Raw genomic sequence first — 21,141 nt, forward strand, 5'->3', positions numbered from 1 at the left:
CGGGGAGTCGCCAGCCGACATTGGCTGGCAGATGGGATCCAGAGAAGGCCTAGTCTGTGCGATCTGATCGGTCTATGGGAGGTAATTGGCAGGAGGCGGTCTCTCAGGTACCCAGGTCCGATGCCATGTAGGGCTTTATAAGTAACGACTAGCACCTTGAAGCGAGTCCGGAGACTAATGGGTAGCCAGTGCAGCTCGCGGAGGATAGGTGTAACGTGGGTGTACCTGAGTGCACCCATAATCGCTCGCACAGCTGCGTTCTGGACTAGCTGAAGTCTTCGAACCCTCTTCAAGGGCAGCCCCATGTAGAGCGCGTTACAGTTCTCGTGATATATATGTAATCAAAACATTATTTTTCATCAACAGTACATTGTTGATTATAAAGAAATAATAAATGCCTCCCTTGGGAATGCCACTATTGAAAAGGTAAGAAAGTGATTATTTTATGAAATATGTTTGTTTGTATATAAATGCTTGTTTTAGGGTTAGACTTTTGTTTCATCTTCTAACTGCGCATGAAGCAAAAGAAGCTATAGTGACCCAGGGAAAACCAAAAGTCACAACAGAAGCAGTATTTTTATAGTATTGCTTTAGGGTTATGCAATTCACATTATTTTAATTCCTTCGTAGAATATTAAGTAACAAACCAGACAGAGACTTTAAAAAATGGGAAAAAAATTAATGAGGCAACCTCTGAATTGTGCACTGAGATCATTCATGCAATCTCGAGACCTTGGATGCTCTCTAGTTCATTATATTACTATTATATCCCACCTTGCCTCTTGTACTGGAGGAAAGAAGCGTGAGACTATTATACATGGTAGCCTCACTCCAATTAGAGTTTGGCAAAATGAGCCCTCTGCTGGTAAGATCATACAAATCTTCAGAGGCTTGTAGTTCCACAAAACCTCAACGTATCCCTGTTGTCTCCTTTGACAGGAGGCTTTCTTATCATGGCTCTTTCTAAAACTGAAAACCCACAGAAAAAAACATTATCGGCCTAAAACATACAATTCTGCTTAGTGGCCAAATAATTGTGGTTACTCTCCACTTGTGCTGATTTAAGAAACAAGTTGCATTGGAGGGAAAATGTTATGGAAACAAAACAGTCCAGATCAATGAATGTTTGGGCCAGAATCAGATAGGTTTGTGGCAGAAAAGGTCTCTTTTTCTCTCAAAAGTCCTTCATTAACTTACAATTGTCAGCTGCTTGTTGCTTTTCTTGAAAAAGGCAGTATGAAGTGGTCCTCCTGCCAGTTCTATCAGTGTGCATTTTTTAAATGGAGAAAGTATGCAGAAGACTGAGCCATTCCAGCAGACAGAAGCTATCCTACACTTTTCCAGCTCATGGAAGCTTTAAAAGTGTCCTGCCAATTCATGCATAGTCTGTACTTTCCCCCAGAGTGGGACGTATGCAATAGCTGAGGCAAGAAGCCACTTGTTTCATCCTTCACAGAGCACCAGGAATCACTTGTGGAGAGTTCATCCCTCATTCATCCATTTTCCCCATATATGATCCATGAGGACATCTGTGAAATTAGATCTACCTCCAGGTCACAATCTGGTTACCTAATGCTTTGTAGCTCTAACTTGAACAGCATGGTTCCTGCTTATTCACATTATTTTGTCAAATCATGCTCCGGGAACCCCCACCAACAGCTCTTCTTACAAAATCATGGAGTTAATAACTACGGAACTGTGAGGGGATGTATTAACGAGGCCTCCAACCCGTAGCACTACTATGGAACAATTGTTCTCTTTTTATTTTCTCTCATAAGAGTGCAGTGTAGCCTTTGGACGTTTAACAATGTGGAATTTTCTCATTTTGGCACCTAACATTGCACTGCTATATGAAATTATGTGGGCAGCTCAGAAACATAGTATGATATTGCTAGGCTGTCCTTAAGTCCTGGATTGCTTTTGTGTTGCCTGCTTGAGATCAGTTTTGTCTCTCCAGGATATGCAGTATATGTTTGCTTTGTAAATCTCATTTGAAGTTGTGGATACTCTGAACGACGTCACTTTCAGTGATGTTGAAGTCAGAAGTGGGAGATTAGTTCTAGTCCTCTCCACCTGACTGAGTGGCATAACCTGAGCCTTGTCTCCTTGTTTCATCATGGAAGAAGTTACAGGATCTCTCCCGTTTCTACTTGGGAAATCTCTATTTTTGCAGATTCTTCTTGTTAGTAATGTTAGGAACCAGATAGTTTTATATCTTTGTTAGCAATATTAGCTTATGTTTGTATAACATAGTACCACACCATAGCTTATGTTTATTTTACTAACATGGAGAGAAAATCTCTGGTTCTTTCCAGTACAGCATTTTCTTTACAAAAGTCTAAGTAGTCCTACAGAAAGGTCAGCAGTTTGGTTTGAATCCCTAGTGCTGCGTAACAGAGTGAACTCCCATTACTTGTCCCAGCTTCTGCCAACCTAGCAGTTCGAAAGCACATAAAAAATGCAAGTAGAAAAATAGGGACCATCTTTGGTGGGAAGGTAACAACAGTGTTCTTTGTGCCTTCGGCGTTTAGTCATGCCGGCCACATGACCACGGAGACGTCTTTGGACAGAGCTGAAACGGAGATGAGCACTGCCCCCTAGACTCAGGAACAACTAGCACATATGTGCGAGGGGAACCTTTATCTTTTAAGTAGTCCTAAAGTAGGAACTAATGCCTACTAACTCTGAACTAACTTCAGGACTTATAGGATCCCTTGACTTATAAGTATAAGTATAACCTTTATTGTCATTGTACTTAAATACAACGAAATTGGTTTTAACCTCACAAAATTATAACAGAAACAAAAAAATCTATCATTCTTCTTAATAAACTATACAGGATGTCAGCCCTGGAGGCCATCTTTTTCTTTGGATCTTCAGGGCTGCCACACTTTGGTGGATGGGCATGCTGTGGGAACTGGGAGGGGAGTTGGATGGCGATGAGGTGCGATGTGTAGCCATAACAACATTCTTTCCCTGGGAGTCAAGGACATTCAGCCTGCACCTAGAGAGAGGCATGACTGGAAAACTAATTCAGTTAGGATGGTGACCTGATTGAACCATGTGATGGACATGTAGGTGCAGGCGAAGGGACTTAGACTTTCCTTTGGTGGGGAAAACCCAGGAGACTTCAGATTCGGGTTTATTAGGCATCTCTAATCAAATGGAACTTTGAGGAAATGCTTGCCTCTGAGTCTTATTTGGTTGGGGGTGTTATTTGGAACCCTGACACAGGGTTGCATGCAATTCTGACAATTGCATGCATTTGATTTATCTTATAGCACACAGACAATAGTCACTTGTGGTACAAACATTGGAAGAGAACCTCAAAGATATATTTCATTCAGTGATATGACAATAACATAAATGTTGTATACAGTAATTCTTTGCCTTAGCCACTTGCTTTTTTCTCTTTTTAAAAATAGTCTTTTGGATAGCTATTCAATGCTATCCGTTTAATTCCCATTAACAAATTAATCAAACTATATATTTTATTCTTACAGTTTATTATCTCTTTTGACTTGGTAGACAATATAAATGTGAAGAGGAATGTGGAATAAAAATAGTTCTCTCTACCACTCTCAAACTGTATGAATGTTATATGCCTAGGTTCTATTTAGCCATGATCGTGAATGTATGAAAGGGGGGTATGTGTGTCAGTTCCCTTAGTTCAAATTCCCAAAGCCTATCCTCAGTCAGCAAATATATGTAATACCTTTCTACTGCCCATAAAATGATGTGGCAATAATTATTTGCCTTTGTAGTCTGCACAAAGTATTTGAAGATAACTAGATGGTATCAAGGACCACTTTGAATAAACAAGTAGTTTAGGTAAATGATATTTCCTCCTTCCAAAACGATCAAATTGAAATGCTCCTTGTGTTGTAAAAATCTTACATTATAAGTACAAATAATGTACTTAATCTTAAATACACAATGCTTTCAACTCTACAGTATGTCAACATGGTAAATAATGAGGATCTAACATCTTCATTCTGAAGACTCTTATGAAAATTACTTCTTCTGTCAAAAGATTACATCTCTATTCAAGAGAACAAATTATTTCTAGTGGGTTTTTCTTTGGTCATAGAGTGCTGATTCCATTCATTTGTTAACTGCAATTAATATCAAAAGGGAGATCTAGCTTCATATAATTGGCACACCACATTAAAACACTTAATGGTATATGGCTATGTGTATCTCATTCACAGTTCCCTGTTGGCACTGAAATTGAAGGAATGAATATTCTGGGGCTTGTGCTCTTTGCTCTGGTTTTGGGAGTAGCTTTGAAAAAACTTGGACCTGAAGGAGAAGAACTCATTCGTTTCTTTAATTCTTTCAACGAGGCAACCATGGTCTTAGTATCTTGGATTATGTGGTGAGTGTTTATAATAATATTGCAATCTGAAAAACTTCCCAGTGCTGGAGCAGTTTAAAATACAATTTACTACACACACTACCCTCTCTTCAACTCTAAAGTCTGTAGTAAAGGGTCTTCATAATCTGTAGCATCTAATTTGAGAGGGACAATTACCAGCTGATTGACGGCCTAGCAGAATCTAAGATCAAATAGAAGGTGGTATATGCAGTAGGTTGAGGAGAATGTTTATTCTGCTGGTTGTGTTACCCGGGGCATAAATATTCAGTTATTAATATCCCGGTTTGTATATTCAACAGTTGGATTTCGTCTGCACCCCCATTGGTTGCGTGGCTATATTAGTAACCTGTTTCCATATCTTTTGGGTTTTAATTGTGCAAATCTAAACATGGTTATTCAACACTCTTACTGTATTCAGTAGCATTTGCTTCTTGACAAAGGCATTTAGAATTACCCATTTATTGCTTATATAATATGTAACAACACTATTGTCATGGAATTTTACAGAATTACCAGTTGGGCATTAAAACTGTTGTTTCTAAGAAGAACATTATACCCTGTTCTGCTGAATCAGCTAATTCTAACTTCCTTCTGCCAATGTGGCATGGAAAGTTGATATAGAAAACCGAGCAGCTGAAATCGATCAACTGCTCCCCCCCTACTTTGATATATATTGACTCAAGAGCATTGTAGATAGGCTATTGACCGGTCAAGGCCTGGATTTCTCTCATGTCTCTTGTGCAACTGATCTGAATATTTAGCATATGGCAGCTTTTTCTTTTCTGATTCAATATTGGAATTGAAAAAGGCCAGCTAATAGGCAGGACTTGCAGTTTGTCCTTCAAAATCTCTATAGAATGAAAGGATCATGGAAGCTGAAATTGTACAAGAAGGTACCCTTCTTGGGACTCTGGCAAATTCACTCCATACCATACCACTGTCATTTTCAGAGAGACCTTCAGGTGTTACTTTATAGAGTTTTCTGCTTTCCTGAGTGGGAGAGGAAAGTGGTAGCCAAACTCTTAACTGAAATGGTTCTAGTCTGGTCTTCTATGACTATTGCCATATGGATACCTTTTTTTCTTCTTTAAATTGGGTTGGAAGATTTTTTTCTTTAATTAGCCACCTTTCTTTATTCTAACCTCTTTTGATTTGTGGCATTGGCTTGACATTGGGAGCATTTGCCCAATTTTTGAAATTGCTGAATGCTGATTAAAAGGTTTGCTTTAGTAAAAATTGAAGACTTTGGAAAACTCTGCAAGCAATGGCTTTCAATGCAATCAGCCATAGTATCTTACTGGCTGGCCTACAAGAATCTGAGACTACAGGCCTTGTTTTGCAGTGGTTCTGCTTGTTAAGTCAATGGTGGGGTGTGCCAGATTGACCCAATGGCATGTCATATGTGGAGGGTCACAGAAGTGAATGTTTGGCATTTGGAGTGTGATATAATCAACCAAATAAAGCTGGTTGATATACCAACTTTACATTGTCACCTCTGAGGCATAGGATGATGCTAGTGATATTCTAGCCAAATGTCTGGAGACTGTAAGAATCTGGATGAGAGAGAACAGACTAAGCTGAACTCAAATGAGCTGCTGTCAGTATCATTGTGTCTGAATGGCCAGGTTCATTATTTGGAGGGTCCTTCAACACTCACAGCTTCTGCTAGAAGGGAAACCATGGTTATTTGTATTTGTATTTAGTTTATTTGTATGCAGCTTCTTCTACTGCTGGTTTGCTCAGGGATGCACTTTGGACATGCACACACTTGATGTGCGCTATGCACGCATACACAGTAGTAAAAAATGCTGCGCATGCGCAGAAGGAAAAAACAAGATGGCAGCACCTAAAGCACTGCTGATCGAACCAGTTCGGGGGTGTGGCTAGCCGAGTTACTACCTACTCGGCTGAACCGGGCCGAACTGGAAGGAACCCACCTCTGGTTCAACCCAAAAGCTATAAAACAGCCTCTTCTGATTTGATCACTTTTTATACCATTTACTTCTCTGCTCATCGTAACATATTACTTAAATCATTATTTATGAAAATAACCCTCATTCACACCATTATCCTTTGAATATGAAATACATGTGTTCACTGCTGATGCTTTAATTTGTTCAGTTTAATTGGTTCTCTCAAGAGTAGTAGCAAATGTGCAAATAAATGTCCCACAACAGAAAAAGAGATAAAGATTCAATTTACCGAGGGAAATTTTGTATGACAATCTGATGCTTATTCTTTATTGAGGCCTGTAGTGTGGGTTTCAGAAATCACTGACTTTTTCATTTTCATTCTGTCAAAAATACGAATGTTATTTAGAGTTCAATGGTAACACTCGGTGCTTCCTTTTCAGGTATGTACCACTTGGCATTACATTTCTAGTTGGAAGCAAGATTGTGGAAATGGATAATATTATCCTGCTGGTGACAAGCCTTGGAAAATACATCTTTGCATCAATTCTTGGCCATATTATTCATGGAGGGATTATTTTACCACTTATTTATTTTGCAGTTACACGCAAAAACCCTTTCACTTTTCTGTTAGGACTTATAACTCCTTTCACCACAGCATTTGCTACTTGTTCCAGGTTGGTGGATTTTTTGCTTCTATTTCTGAAATGAGGATGACATTGTTTGAATTTAGGGTAATAATATAACTTGGCTTTTCTTGTAAAACAAGGGACTTTACATTTATTAAAATGTAAGGCAGACTTTTAGAATGGAGTATAGATAGTCTGTGTCGCTATATGGAAAAATATGGCTTGATGGCAAAGGTTTTAATGGCTATATTATAGTATCTTACAGGGTGCGGAAAGTAACAATTTGAGAATACTAAGGTGCTTGACTGTAAAAATGTTTCTTTAAACCAGATAATAGAAACTTGAAATGGACATAATAATAAAAATGTATAATAAAACTCCCTTTTTATTTTTTCTCATAAGATTCAGGCATTTGTTTTGGAAATGAATAAAGTAGAATCTTTTGTCCTAATTTTCAGGAACAGCCCGTATCTGGAATGTTACATTATCTATTTAGGCTGACAGACAAATGCTTATATTTTGGGCTGCAGGAACATTGCTGGACTTGACGTTCTTGTGCTTCTTCCTTGATCACATCTAGCTCTGCAACTCTTCCATCAATGATCAAATGCATTGAAGATAACAACAAAGTAGACAAAAGGATTAGTAGATTTATTCTGCCTATTGGGGCTACTGTGAATATGGACGGAGCTGCTATTTTCCAGTGTATAGCTGCTGTCTTTATTGCTCAACTGAACAACGTCGACCTCAATATTGGACAGATCTTTACCATTCTGTAAGTGATAGTGTCCGCTGCTCAGGTGCATCAGAAGAATCAGAAACTATTTGATTCTTTCTAGCCTGCCACATTGCACTTTGGTTGAAGCATAAATTACAAATTATGTCCTTCAGGGAAATGCTGAAAGGAGTCACACTTTTCTCCTTCTAAGGAGATTATAGTTTATTGTGATGTAGAGAATAAGAGCCTAAAGGGATACTTGGCTTGACAGTGCTGTGGGTGGCAATGCAAAAGGAAGCAGCAAGTAGAAATGTCATTAAGTGACATTTAATGACAATTTAAGTCCCTTCTGAATCATTTTAGTAATTTTGATCAGTTTTACACCCAAACGTGATGCAACTACAATTAAACTGATATGCAGGATGTACAATGGCAAGTTGTACAAACAGTCTATCTCCAATGCATGGCATCAGTGTAGAGTCCTGAGAACAGAAAATAAACTTTGAATATGATTCTGTGTTATTTTAATACATCTATGAAATTTCAACATAGCCAAAAATAATTTTATTGACAGGGTTACTGCCACTGCTTCCAGTGTGGGAGCTGCTGGAATTCCAGCTGGAGGAGTTTTAACCATAGCTATTATCTTGGAGGCTATTGGACTTCCCACAAATGACATCTCTCTCATATTGGCTGTGGACTGGATTGTGTGAGTATACACAACATGTGTGTATGTTGACTCTTTGGATATAGTGGCTGTCAAAGTATCAAGAGTCTTAATAACCCCTTGTAGGGGCAACCTTTAAAAAGTACTTTCATCCAGAAGGGAGCAGTTGCAAACCACACAGCAGAATTTGTTGATTACTGCTGAAGGGAGTAAGAAACTCACTGCTCTAAATTTTTGATTTGCATCTTTTTCCATTCCAATCACAAAAGTTGTCTGAAGTTGAGAGGGGGATGAGCAGAGAAATTAGCTATTAAAAACTATGTATCTCATGATACAAAATTTACATCCTTTTTCTTGGGGTGGGGAGATTTTACAGTGGGTTTTTTTTTTTGTCATTGCATGAGATGAAAGAGAGGCTGCATTTCAAGGCACAAGTATTTTTTATTTGGGCTAAGCCATAACTGCTGTAAAAGTTACATTCAATTAAATGCAAAGGATGTTAATGTTTCTCATGTCAGGAAAAGGATGGACAGAATTATTCTAAACCAGTGGTTCCCAAACTTGGCAACTTTAAGACTTGTGAGTTGAAGTCCACAAGTCTTAAAGTTGCCAAGTTTGGGAACCACTGTTCTAAACAAGAAACAGAGTTTTGCTCCAAGAAAACTTTTGAAGCATCAAAACTTCCCAGGGAGGATGTAATATTTGTTTAGGTTCTTTTTCCTCAGAATGATGGTAAAATATCTTGGCGGAGTATGTTTAAAATTGAAGGTAGGGTCTTAAAAAGAGTTGCCAGTTCCCAATTTTACAAGCACGTACTCCAGCAAAAAGGAAACACTCACCTTGCTGGCCAGAAAAAAAATGATGAACTGATGGATACAGGACAGTACTACATTCTCCTTCAGCAAACTGTTCAGGCTGAGTTTCTGATCTTAACTTTTGCTTATGGAGAATAGGACAGAGCTTTTTAAAAAGCATCTTTGCTTGCTGTGCTTTTTGATACCCTGTTTCCCTGAAAATAAGGCCTCCCCGGATTATAAGTCCAATCGGGCTTTTGAGCGCATGTGCTAAAATATCTCTCCCCCACAAATAAGCCCTCCCAAAATATTGCAACACAATAGCAGCCATGAGGTGACGACACTCTCCTCCTCCTGCACCTCAAAAATAAGACCTCCCCAAAAATAAGGCCAAGCACTTATTTTTGGGGGGCGGCGGTCAAAAGACCCTGTCTTATTTTGGGGGGAAAACAATATTTTTAGTTTTGAACACAGATCACTGTTAATATAGAAGATGGCAAATGAACACTTCTCAAACCTATTGCTTTTAAAGGTAGTCTGAGCCACTGCAAATGCTTACATATGCATTTCATTAACACCAGTGAAAACGTTTCCATGTTTTTCCTATTGATCAGGGACCGGACCACAACAGTTGTTAACGTTGAAGGTGACGCCTTTGGAGCAGGTATTCTTGATTATCTGAATCCAAAAGAAACGAAGGAGAAAGACACAGAACTTAGCGATGTCCAGGTGGAAGCCATTCCAAACACCAAGGCTGATGGGGAAACATCACCTCTGGTAACACACAAGGTTCAAGCTGTCACCCCTCCACCATCTAGCTCTCAAGATCCAACATCTAATGATTCAGTCCTATGAATATAAAAGAGTGGAGGCCACTTTATGGGCACTGTAATTTAGAAAGTACTTGTTGAATAGAGTCTGTATGCCCCCCTGACTTTAAGCAGGCATGTCCTCTTCCATTCTGATGGCACAGAACACAGTGGTAACAGCCACAGACTACAAAATATGTGCAAGCTTCTATATATGTGTTTGTGTGTGAGAGAGACAAGAATGAAAACTTTAGTTGGTACAAAAAGTGCTGCTGCATCCTTATGTGTATATGAGTAACATATGCAAGACAAATGTAGTAAGTGAATGACAGCTATCCTAGACAATTTCTTCTTGCTATGAAATAAAAATTAAAGCCCACTTTATAAGATAGACTGTGAAATTTCAGAGATTTTGGGAATGTCTTATTAACTGAAGTTATACAGGAATGAAATGGAGTTTCTTGTAATTTTACTGCATCGATCCTGCATGACTGTTTGAAAGATATTCTTAAGGGATCAGTTTATTTTGATTGATATAGTTTGTGGGACTTAACTCTTTATTCTAGTTTGATAAGTCAGAGAAGCAAACCCTTTTGAAGGAGAATAGAATTAAACTAATACGTTATCAGATATATACAGTATATACAGTAGCTAAGGGCCACCAGTCCAGATTAGCCTAAAAAGGACCATTATAATTTATTGCTCTCTTCCTAAACCTTCCTGTATGTCAAACCTTACTGGACCAAAAAAGAAAGCAAGAAGCTGAACCATTGCCTTTCTCTTCAAAAGTTGGGTTGCAACTTTCATAATTGTTTGTTACACGTGAAGCTTAAATAGCTTTTGAGACACTCTCAGCAATTTATATTAATCCTTGATTGTTGTTCCTGGAAAGAAATATTAATGAATGGCCAGGATGAATATGTACTACTATTACTACAAAGCAGGAATTGATTTCTAGTTTCCTAGCTTGATGTCATGTCTGCAGATGGTGCTGCGAGAGATTATCTTTGTTCTGGATCAGCATATTGTATGGCTTTTAATGTTTTCCGCTTAGAACTGTCCCAAATTGGGACTCTTCATTGGCAATGGAAGGCTGGCTAGAATTTTCAGATTTGTAGTCCCAATACACCTAGTGGACATTGTATCTAGAATGATCCTTTTGAGCATCTATAACTGGACCTAAAAACAAATTGTTTATCAAAAGGACAGGCTGCATCTGATACGTATTATGCTACCTATTTCCCCAAAACCAGTAGGTATATGAATTGTGTTTCTATCAATTCATGAACAGATTAACTCCATGCTTATTTAGTGCCTGGTGACATAATGACCAATATTTTTTTCTTTAGCTTCAAATAGTTTACATACAAGTACATTTAAATGGGTGCTTAAATGTAGCCTGGTAATAATCATGAAGCTTCATTTGTTGCTTTTCCCTCACTCCAGCATTACTTTCAAGAGGATATGTGTGGACAACTAATCACACAATTCTGGTCTTTAATCTTCTTGCATAAGAGATACTATTCAGATACTATTTTTCTGGCAGTCAGAAATTCAATTCCATTATTTAAAGTTGTTTGGAATATTACCTGTCTTTGTCCCAGTATGAAAATATTTTTCAAAAGGATATAATATGTTATAATTTCCCACCTGCAAAATTAACCTTAAAGCCCTGGGCAGGAAAAGACAACTCACCTGATGCCTCCCAGATGGGCCACAACTCCAGTTCCCAGAATTCTTAGCATGTTATGTCATTTGTCCTAATTTGCCATTTTCAATCTGATGAATTCCAAATTCAGAATATACAGTAAAGTTAATGGGATTAATCCGAATCAAAAAAGGAGGAGGAGGAGTCAGATTTTAATCATAAACACCTTTGGTTGAAGGGCAAGGGATTGTTTTGATAAATATTTACCTTTCCAGAAACAACAACTGTTGTCCTTATAAATTATAAAGCAACTTTATGTAACTATAAAGGAAGCCTTTTGAATGGGTTATATGTTTATCCCACAGTACCCATTCTTTCAATGTGAGCACATAATAAATATAGTAGTATCTTTTTCTCTTCCTGTATTAACCAGACAAACACATTATGAAGTATTCTTACCAATTGATGTAGCAAATGCTGACACAGGAATCTCTATTCTTTGGGCAGGCCAGTCAGTTAAACCTGACCTGTTTGTATTGCTGCCAGTCAGAATGGCAGATCCTCTTGCAACAGAGTCATAATCTAGATAATCCTATTACTTTTCAGTTAGATAATCATTAAGGCATAAGATTGCATCTATCCTTTGTTTCAGTTGCTGAGCGTACATTTTCAGGAAACAGGCATTCTTACAAAGGAGAAGTTTTGAGCTGGCTGACTAGATTGACTTTTAGTGGTAGAAAAGCATTTAGCTTCCTTTACAACAGTGTTTGTCACATTTGGGAACTTTAAGATGTGTGGACTCCATCTCTCAGAATTCCTCAGTCAGCTGGCTAGGGAATTCTGGAAATTGAAGTCCACATACCTTAAAGTTCCCAAACGTGAAGAAAATACTGTTTTAGAGGATCTGCTCATAGAGAAAGAAAATATTTCTCTTTATCCTGGCATCATTTTGCATCTTGTTTTGGAATTTGTGAATTATAATCCATCTTGCCCACTTGCATAGGTGTGCAGGAAATAATTAATCAGCACATAGAATACTGATTTACTTCCTGCAACAGATTTAGCACACTTTGAGCAGTAGTTACAATGTTTGTGCAGGATTTCAAAATCAGTAAAGTCAACTGTGGATCTTGAACCTCGCAACTTTTACTTTAATTGGAGGAAAGTATTGTTTTTAGTATCGTGTGAGACGTGAAATTTCTCCCTGTTCACTTATTACGCCATGGAATAGTTTTCATACCTTTTCCCCTTAATGTTTTTTCCTTAGCTGTAAAACTCCAGACATAGTATTTTTTTCTCTATAGAGAAAGGAAATCTTGTTCAGCTTTTTATGTCATTTTAGGCACTGGAAAGCTGAAACTGAGTAGGAACTGCAAAAAGGAGTTGCAAATGCAGATATGTAATTTTAGTTCTCACAAAAAGAACATACCCAAGGAATCCCTCTTAAGATCCTAGTTGGGCATATCTTTTACTTAAAAAAAAAATCTGCTATGTAAAAAATATGCCTTCGAGAGCACTAATAATGTCTTCTATAGCAGCTTAGTATTGTTTTATTTGAGGGCTTTTTAATAATGTAATCCCAGTGATTATTGAGACAACCAGACCATTGTGCCAGCAAGAGTAGACATATTGGAAAGAAAAATATCTGTGAGCCTTGATTGACAGTACAACCTGCCTGCCTCTCAAAATACAACTTGTCATTAATGACCACAAAAATTAGGAAGGTCTAATCAAAGGTGCTCTTGGTGCTACCATCAGAAATGTGACCTATCTAACACAACACAGTATTAAGCATGAATATGTACAGTAACAGTGTGAGGCATTTAAGTAGCAAATTATTTTACCAAATGGAAAAGCCAGATTGGTTGAGAGCTTTGATTACTGCTCACAATATAAATGCCCTTGGGGAATCTCTTTTATCTAGTAAAGCTATTTTTTTCATATTTTTATAGTGGCCGAACCGAAGACTGGTTTGACAGCAATTTATTGACAATAGTATCCAGAAAAAGAAAAGAAAAGAGAGAGAAGAGAGAGAAAGCAGGTGTTTCTCAATAGCCTCCTCAGTTCAGATCTTGGGTCACTACCAGCATAATTACAGAAAATGAATCTATGTTCTTCCCCTGATTTATTTTATAAAATAATATTGCCTTTTCTTTTATCAGATTGTTTATTAATGGTACCAAGAAGGGGGTGGGGGAGGTTGTCTGGAGGAAAATCAAGATGGCAAAGAGCAGGCAACTGAGTAGAACAGGTCTTTTTCATTACTGATTATTTTTTATTTAGCTTTTGGACAATCCCTGGACCAAATCCAAGGTTAGCATATCCTTCCTGTCCTGTTCCCATTGAGAAATTTGTACTTTTGTACTTTGCTAACGAGTAAATGTAACTGAGTTTTTTTGCATATGGATGATATATCGATCTTCAGGTCAAAGTGTCATATTGCTTGAAACTCAGTAATGCCTAAAAAATAATGCATATAAGGCAAAATGACATAGACTATGTAAGAGTCTATATTGTATATGATACATTATTATTATTACTTAAATTAAGAGACATCAGGAATTTACCCATAGGAGTTTGTGTGGATAAAACATATGCTATACTAATGAGTTTTGATGCCTCCCTTATTGATTTCAGTGGCATAAAAGTTACTTCAAAAGATGCCAGCAATCTTGACTATTTAAACTGCTCCTTCCTAATGTATCATATTAGCACTTGCAGTGTACAAATTCTAATTTTTCAGGTGTCCATTGCAATGTGTGATATTTCAATTTTCTGGTTTTTATTTTTCTTATTTCATTTAGATAGGTTTAAACAGCTAGAATGAAATATTCATTAATTTATCAAAATGGGGAATGTGGAAGGAAATCAAAATTTAAAAGTGAAGCAGAGGATTAATTAAAATTTTAAAAAATCTGTTGTACAGCATTTTAGGAACTCTAAATTGGGCTGCTGAAAATTGTAAGAGAATCATGCTGATTCTAAGCAGGAATGAGATGGAGATTTATAGATTTATATTCTGCGTGCTAACATGTGTTTAAAGTTACTATGAACAGGTGAAACAAAGCTGGAAAATAATTACATATTTTTGAATTGGGTGATCAGCTTTTTAAAAAAATGCTGACATTCTAGGCACAGATACTGCACAGCAGATTTTGTTGTGATAGTGTTGAGGCCCTAATTTGCAAGTTTTCATCCTCCTCCCAAATTCCATCTTCACACTAATTAAAAATAGGCTATCAGCTTGTGTTTTTTCCTCTTGCTATTCCATTTTTTTAGCTTGGCTAAAAAAGGATATTACTCTAATTAGACTTTGTGTTCAATCTTCATTGTGTTTATTCCCATTCCCAGAATTTACACTGAACCATCAGTGCATTCCCTTGCTATTGAGCACGCCCCCCCCCACAACAAAAACCCTCTAAAAAAAAACCCCAGCTGCTACTCCAATATCAGATTCCCACTGCCGTCTTTGCCTTTTCCTGTAGTTGCTTGAGAGCAAGGAGAAAGGAAAACTTTGGGTGGTGGGCCTAAGCTACCTACCCCCTGGGTTTCATGGCAAATACATTGGTGATTGGAGATTTTGGAGAGCTTAATAAAAGAACACTAGCTGAATTGTCGAAGAAAAATGTCACTGTGAAAACAAGGAGAACAGTATTGCTGTAGCAAAGATGCCAAAACTAGGTGCAGAAATGCTCTAATTGCTCAATATAATACTAGGGGAGATTATCTCACATGAGGAATCATCAAACAGGACTATTTTTTTTTACAACATTGAGAAGCTTTCTTATTTTTTTCTCACTGGCACAGCTGAATGTCAGCTTCTACCAAGATCTGAATAAAATTCTTATGACCAGATGGAACGGTTATCACATTAAATTGGCTAATATACTTCTACCTTACCTTAATATTTAACAACAGCCCCTCCTCCAATTAATGGAATCATTTAGAGCAACTAAGCTGTCTGTTAATAAGGAGAAATATGGTTCTGTATTTACAGTTACAGTGAGCTATTCTGATTAGCTTTCATTAATATGTATCTTTAAACTGTGTCTCTTACGATGTACTCTTCAATTCAAATACTAGTGATAGATTATACTACCCTACATTGCCACTTGTGTCTTTCTGTACTGAAGTTTCTAATCCAAGTCAAGTAGAATGTGGACGTGCTTTGCTGTAATGAAAATGAACAGCTGCATAATACAAAGGTGGAGACTGTGAACCAAAGGTGGATCTGGAATCTGTGTAGGATAAGGAAATCTTCACTCTATGATATTAGACATAAGCGATGATGACACCACCTGCCTTATTGTGTTGTACCTAAAGTGCTGCTTTACCTGTGTTTTATTCACAGTGCTGTTCATCTCATGTATTTCTTCTCAAGATCCTTAGTTAGATACTTAGTTTAGCCCTGGGTCTGAACTCCTGAGAAAACACATTGTCTGTTCTATTTTACAGGAATATAAATGTTAGATTTCAAATCTGAAATTAGATAAAGCATTGTAGAACAGTGCTTTATCAGGATTATAGAATAATGTATGTCAGCAACAGCTAACCACTCCATTTCCTAAGTATTGTTTTCTGTCTCTGAATGTAATGTTCTCAATATGTATTTTGTTTGCAGGCATGCAGAATATTTCAAATTCAAATCATTTTGTCTTTGGAGCATTCCACTTCGAATATAAAAGATTCAAAATGTTTCAAATGCAAAATGGGATTGTTCAGTTGTTTCAGAAATATTGTATTTCCAATTTCCAAATATTGTAAAAGTTGTATTGACAATAATAAAAACAGCTCATTTCACTCTTGAGATGGGAATTTCGACTAGAAGTACCGGTAGTTGAGCCAAGGTGGCGCAGTGGTTAAATGCAGCACTGCAGGCTACTGCTAGATCAGCAGGTCAGCGGTTCAAATCTCACCGGCTCAGGGTTGACTCAGCCTTCCATCCTTCCGAGGTGGGTAAAATGAGGACCCAGATTGTTGGGGGCAATATGCTGACTCTCTGTAAACCGCTTAGAGAGGCCTGAAAGGCCTATGAAGCGGTATATAAGTCTACTGCTATTGCTATTGCTATTGCTAGTTCAAATTTGAAACATTTTGCATGCTCCTAATTTTGATCATGCATCTCTGTAAGGTTGTCATCACTATCAAGGATCAAATGTGTATATGTATATAAAAAAATGAAAATGAATATGTGACTAGAGTTGATAACTGTTTTTCCACTTCTAAAAACCCCCAACCGTTCCTAACTGTTTTGGTGGAAAGCAGTGCAGAGAATTATGTTTAATTATTTTGTAACTTGACATTCGATGAATCTTGTGTTAATTATTCACAGTTTTTCTGAATCTGAAATAAAAACCCTTTAGACTGAATGAACATTTGTCATTATTGGAAAAAGAATATGTATTCCATTATGTAACATTACAGGTAGTCCTTGCTTTAGAATCAGAATTCAACCCAAAATTTCGATTGGTAGGCTCAGCAGTTGTTAAGTGAGTTTTGCAACATTTTATGATCATCTTTTTTTACCACAGTTTTTAAATGAACTTTGCTCATCAGAAGGTCACAAAAGGTGATCATATGCTCCCAGAACACTGCAACCATCATAAATACACACCAGTTTCCAAACTTCCTAATTTTGATCACAAGAGTATTGGGGATGCTGCAGTGATCGTGTGAAAAACAGAAGTCACTTTTTTCAATGCCGTTGTAACTTCAGTCATTAAATGAATGGTTGCAAGTCAAGATTTGCCTGTATTCTTAGAACTTGATAATATATTCTGACATTTTCATAATCAGAGCTATGGTAATGGAAATTTATCTAGCCACCTCTGAGTGTTGCTAAGGACAACTGTGGGGTGCAATACAAATGACACATCTCTTCACATTCAAAAGGGGCAGAGTCAGCATTATAAGGAAAAAAACAGGCCCAGGAAAGAGGCTAAATTCTCTTCATGTCAAGGTTTTCATCACTATAGAACCTCAGATTTATCTTTTCTATAGAAAGTGACTTGTAAGTCAAGCCAGCTATACGTAGGTATCATATTTTTCGGACTATAAGGCGCTCTGGACTATAAGATGCACTATTAGATCCGGACTATTAGCTTTAGAGGAGGAAAACAAAACAAAAAAAATCTTTCCTCCCAGCATCCATCCGGGTATTCATCTCGCTAGTGTCCTTGCAGCAAATGGCGTGGTCAGCTTCAGCATATTATCGCAGCCCCAGCATGTGGCTTGTCAAGGCTTCACTGCATTGCACCCACCACCAGTCAACTGAGCTGAACTGCTGCCGCTGCCAGGGAACACTATAGCCTTTGCTGCCAAGCAGCTGATCGGTGATTGGATTTGCCTCTCGGAGTATCACTGATCAGCTGTTCTAGGCGGCAGGGATCACTGCGTCCTGTTCATTCACTGCGTCCTGTTCACCACTCACTGATGCCCATTCACCATGAATTGCCAATGAACGGGTGGCAGTGTCGATTCCCACCGCCTAGAACAGCTCATTAGTGCTACACCAATCTCCTCCCCTGCCAAATATTTGCTCTATATAAAACGCACAGACATTTCTACCCACTTTTTGGGGGGAGTGTTAGGGTTAGGGATTTTATGATTGACAGGAAATATTGTTAAGTTGTGAAAACACAACTAAATAAAGGGAAGCTTCCTTTTAGAGATAATGGAATCTTTCCTGCAGTAGCAGATAATGTGGGTTTTTATTAGTATTTGCACAGCACAATATATTGATTGTTTTGTTAAGATGTTATTACTATAAGATTATCTCTGTTATTGCTATCGTAATAAACAGGAAAGAATCTTCAAAAAACTCCTTAAGATGTATAATAATATATTTTCTTCAGCTATGTTTCTTCTAAGCGAGATAGAAAATAACTTTCAGTATCAAAATGGGGAAATATTTTTGAGGAAATGGAGTCTATGAATGGAAGGCCCCTAAAAATTTCCATTAATGGGTCACTTTAACCATTTTCTAAACTGCAAATTAGCATATCTTAGCTTGAACAAAAGAAAATTGAGTTTTAACAGGCAAAAGAAGTTTATGCTTTTTGCACATTGGCTCTAGTAGCTTATAAGACAACTGATACTCAAAATAGGACACAGCTACATTCAGGATACAGCTGAATATTAAATCTCAAGGCACAGGCATCTGCTAGGGGATAAAATATGTGTTCTACCCCATATATATTTCTATGCAAAGTCACAACACAAATATGAAAAGGTGGTGCTTGAACCAGAACATGACATAGATTTTGTCATGTTGATGTCACCATGATAAGGAACTGACTTTTCTACCTCAAACTGGAATGCTTAAATTTCTTAGATTGGGAATCCATCCCAAAATAGAATCAATTGACTTTTTCTAATATCAGGCACCTTTCTATGATTCAAGTCCCCCCAAATCACCATCTGCAATTGTCTACAAACATGCCAGCTCCCCTGATACCTTGAAATCATATAAGGCAAGCAAGGAGATAATTTATCCTACTATGAATTAGCATAGCCAAATCAGAATAAAACAATAACAACTGCAAATTTCCCCAGCTGGAATTTGTGTGCCTTGATTCCTGGTAACTGCCTGGATATGTCCCAGCAGTTGGCAAGATTTTGGAATAGGTTTTGCCTTTAACGTGTATGGAGAAGTGTAGAATTCAGCTGAATTCTACATCTGAATGAATGGAACAGAATATTCAGACCCTGAAGCTGATTTAAAAGGAAAACCTATCTTCACTTCAAGGAAAATGAATATTTAAAAGGAAAACTTTTACTGCTTAGTCCTCAGAGATGGTTAATGAAATCATGCTTTGTTAATTCAGTTCTGGATCTGTGTAGCTCAAACTAACTGAATGGGTTGGCATTATACAACACTCAAAGGCGAAAATATAGTTTATTATATCTATGTATATAATTGCCTTTCTCAAAATTGTGACTCGAGTTTTGAACTAGCTAGTTGCTTTTTGAGCTTCACAGTCAATATGAGACAGAATGTGGGTTTGTGATATTGGGGAAGGGGGTGAGAGAGTATGATGGAATACAAAAGGAGGTGGCTGTGAAATCCTTCAGAATTTAATTGTACTAGAGAATTCCAGGTATTGCCTCCATCTTTCAGGGAAGTGAGTGTGTGAGTCAATTTCTTTAGCTGAAGCTCAGAAAATTGAACTGTCAGCTTTAATGCAAAACATTCCTTGCCATGTATAAATGACTAGCACTTTTAAGGCTGTATCGCTAGGTCTGCTTATCTGGGGGCAAGTTCTGATGAGCCCAGCAGAACTTAAAACTAACTAAAAATAAATAGGATTGTATTTTGTGGCTAAAAAGAGCTTGAATACCAAAATAACTCATATCAGTGTTTCAGGCATTTGGACTATTTCCTTGCAAGTGATTTATAGTATCTTACAGCACCAGTCACTGCTGTGCCAATGTAACAGTATGAAGAAAAGCTTTCTAGGGCCACACAATGATTCTATAAATGATGATTCAAGGAGAGAACCAACCTAGAACTAAGGAGAAATTTCCTAACAGTTACAACAATTAACCCGTGAAACAACGCCTCCAGAAGTTGTGGGTGCTCCAACACTGGATGTTTTTAAGAAAAGATTGGACAACCATTTATATAAAATGGTATAGGGCAGTGATGGCTAATCTTTTTCTAAAGGTGTGCCAAAACTGTGTGTGTGCACTATCGCACATGCTTACCCACCCACCCACCTGTGCATGCGTGTGTGACCCCTCTCTTGCGCATGCTCAGGCGACCCTCTGCATGCGCACATAACCCTTGCAAGCCGGGGGGAGGGGGGGAGAGAATTTTCCTGGCCTTCCGGAAGGTCAAAAATCAGCAGGCAAGTGCACGGATGCGCGCCGGAGCTGAGGGCTGCCATGTTGGCAAATATGGCTCCGCATGCCACCTGTGGCATGTGTGCCATAGGTCTGCCATCATGGGTATAGGGTTTCCTGTCTGAGTAGGGAGTTGGCCTAGAAGACCTTCAAGGTCCTTTCCAACTCTGTTAAACTACTAATGAGGAAGCAGCCACAATTTATTATTAACTGAACAACTTGGAGTATGTCTTCCACCTTGTGGCTTGACAGAGAAAGTACAATTCTACTACCCTCTTTCCTGAAGGCAAATACAGAATATGCAAACTGAGAGTCCATGAACACTGGTATCCATTTCCTAATCCTGCTCTATAGCAGTTTTCCTCTTCCAATGTTTTATTCTGTGTGGTCTAGAAATTGGATGGAGAAAAAAATAGCAGGATGGCTAGCAAAGATTGAAGCAAGATATTAACAAATTAAATACTAAATACCACTCCAGTGGTATTTCCAGGGTGGCCTCGCAGGCCAAATCTAAGTACCTGGCAGGGACGTGCAGTCAGGGGAGGCAGGGGAAGCAGGGCCTCACCACTGTTATGATGAAAAGAAAAAAAAATTAAAGGAAAAAGGCAGAGGTAGTTGCTGCCAGAGCAGTGGATGACTCTGCTTAGTGCTAACTGCAGGGAGAGGCGTGAGAACCACGTGCCTCCTTTGCATAAGGAATTTTTCGCCTTTTAACCCTTGCTTAACTCTAAGCAAGGGTTAAAA

General features: G+C 38.0%; 1 protein-coding gene across 2 annotated transcripts in view; it reads left to right on the forward strand.

Moving 5' to 3' along the window:
• SLC1A4 (solute carrier family 1 member 4) overlaps positions 1–14,958 on the forward strand; it is a 29,349-nt gene extending 14,391 nt beyond the window's left edge. Inside the window, exons 4-10 of one of the 2 annotated variants that reach the window (XM_014075103.2) lie at positions 367–426; positions 4,212–4,378; positions 6,732–6,965; positions 7,498–7,692; positions 8,210–8,344; positions 9,711–9,873; positions 13,506–14,958. In XM_014075103.2, the coding sequence (XP_013930578.2) occupies positions 367–426; positions 4,212–4,378; positions 6,732–6,965; positions 7,498–7,692; positions 8,210–8,344; positions 9,711–9,873; positions 13,506–13,529 (978 nt within the window). In that variant the 3' untranslated portion in view covers positions 13,530–14,958. Of the gene's footprint in view, positions 1–366; positions 427–4,211; positions 4,379–6,731; positions 6,966–7,497; positions 7,693–8,209; positions 8,345–9,710; positions 10,936–13,505 lie in introns of those variants that run through there. The other variant, XM_014075102.2, reaches the window with a different exon arrangement.
• The last annotated feature ends 6,183 nt before the right edge of the window (positions 14,959–21,141 follow it).

Source organism: Thamnophis sirtalis, unplaced genomic scaffold (genome assembly GCF_051295495.1).
Source record: "Thamnophis sirtalis isolate CommonGarterSnake01/CBP01778 unplaced genomic scaffold, rThaSir2_p1.2 scaffold_5, whole genome shotgun sequence".
In the NCBI taxonomy this organism is placed as follows: domain Eukaryota; kingdom Metazoa; phylum Chordata; class Lepidosauria; order Squamata; family Natricidae; genus Thamnophis; species Thamnophis sirtalis.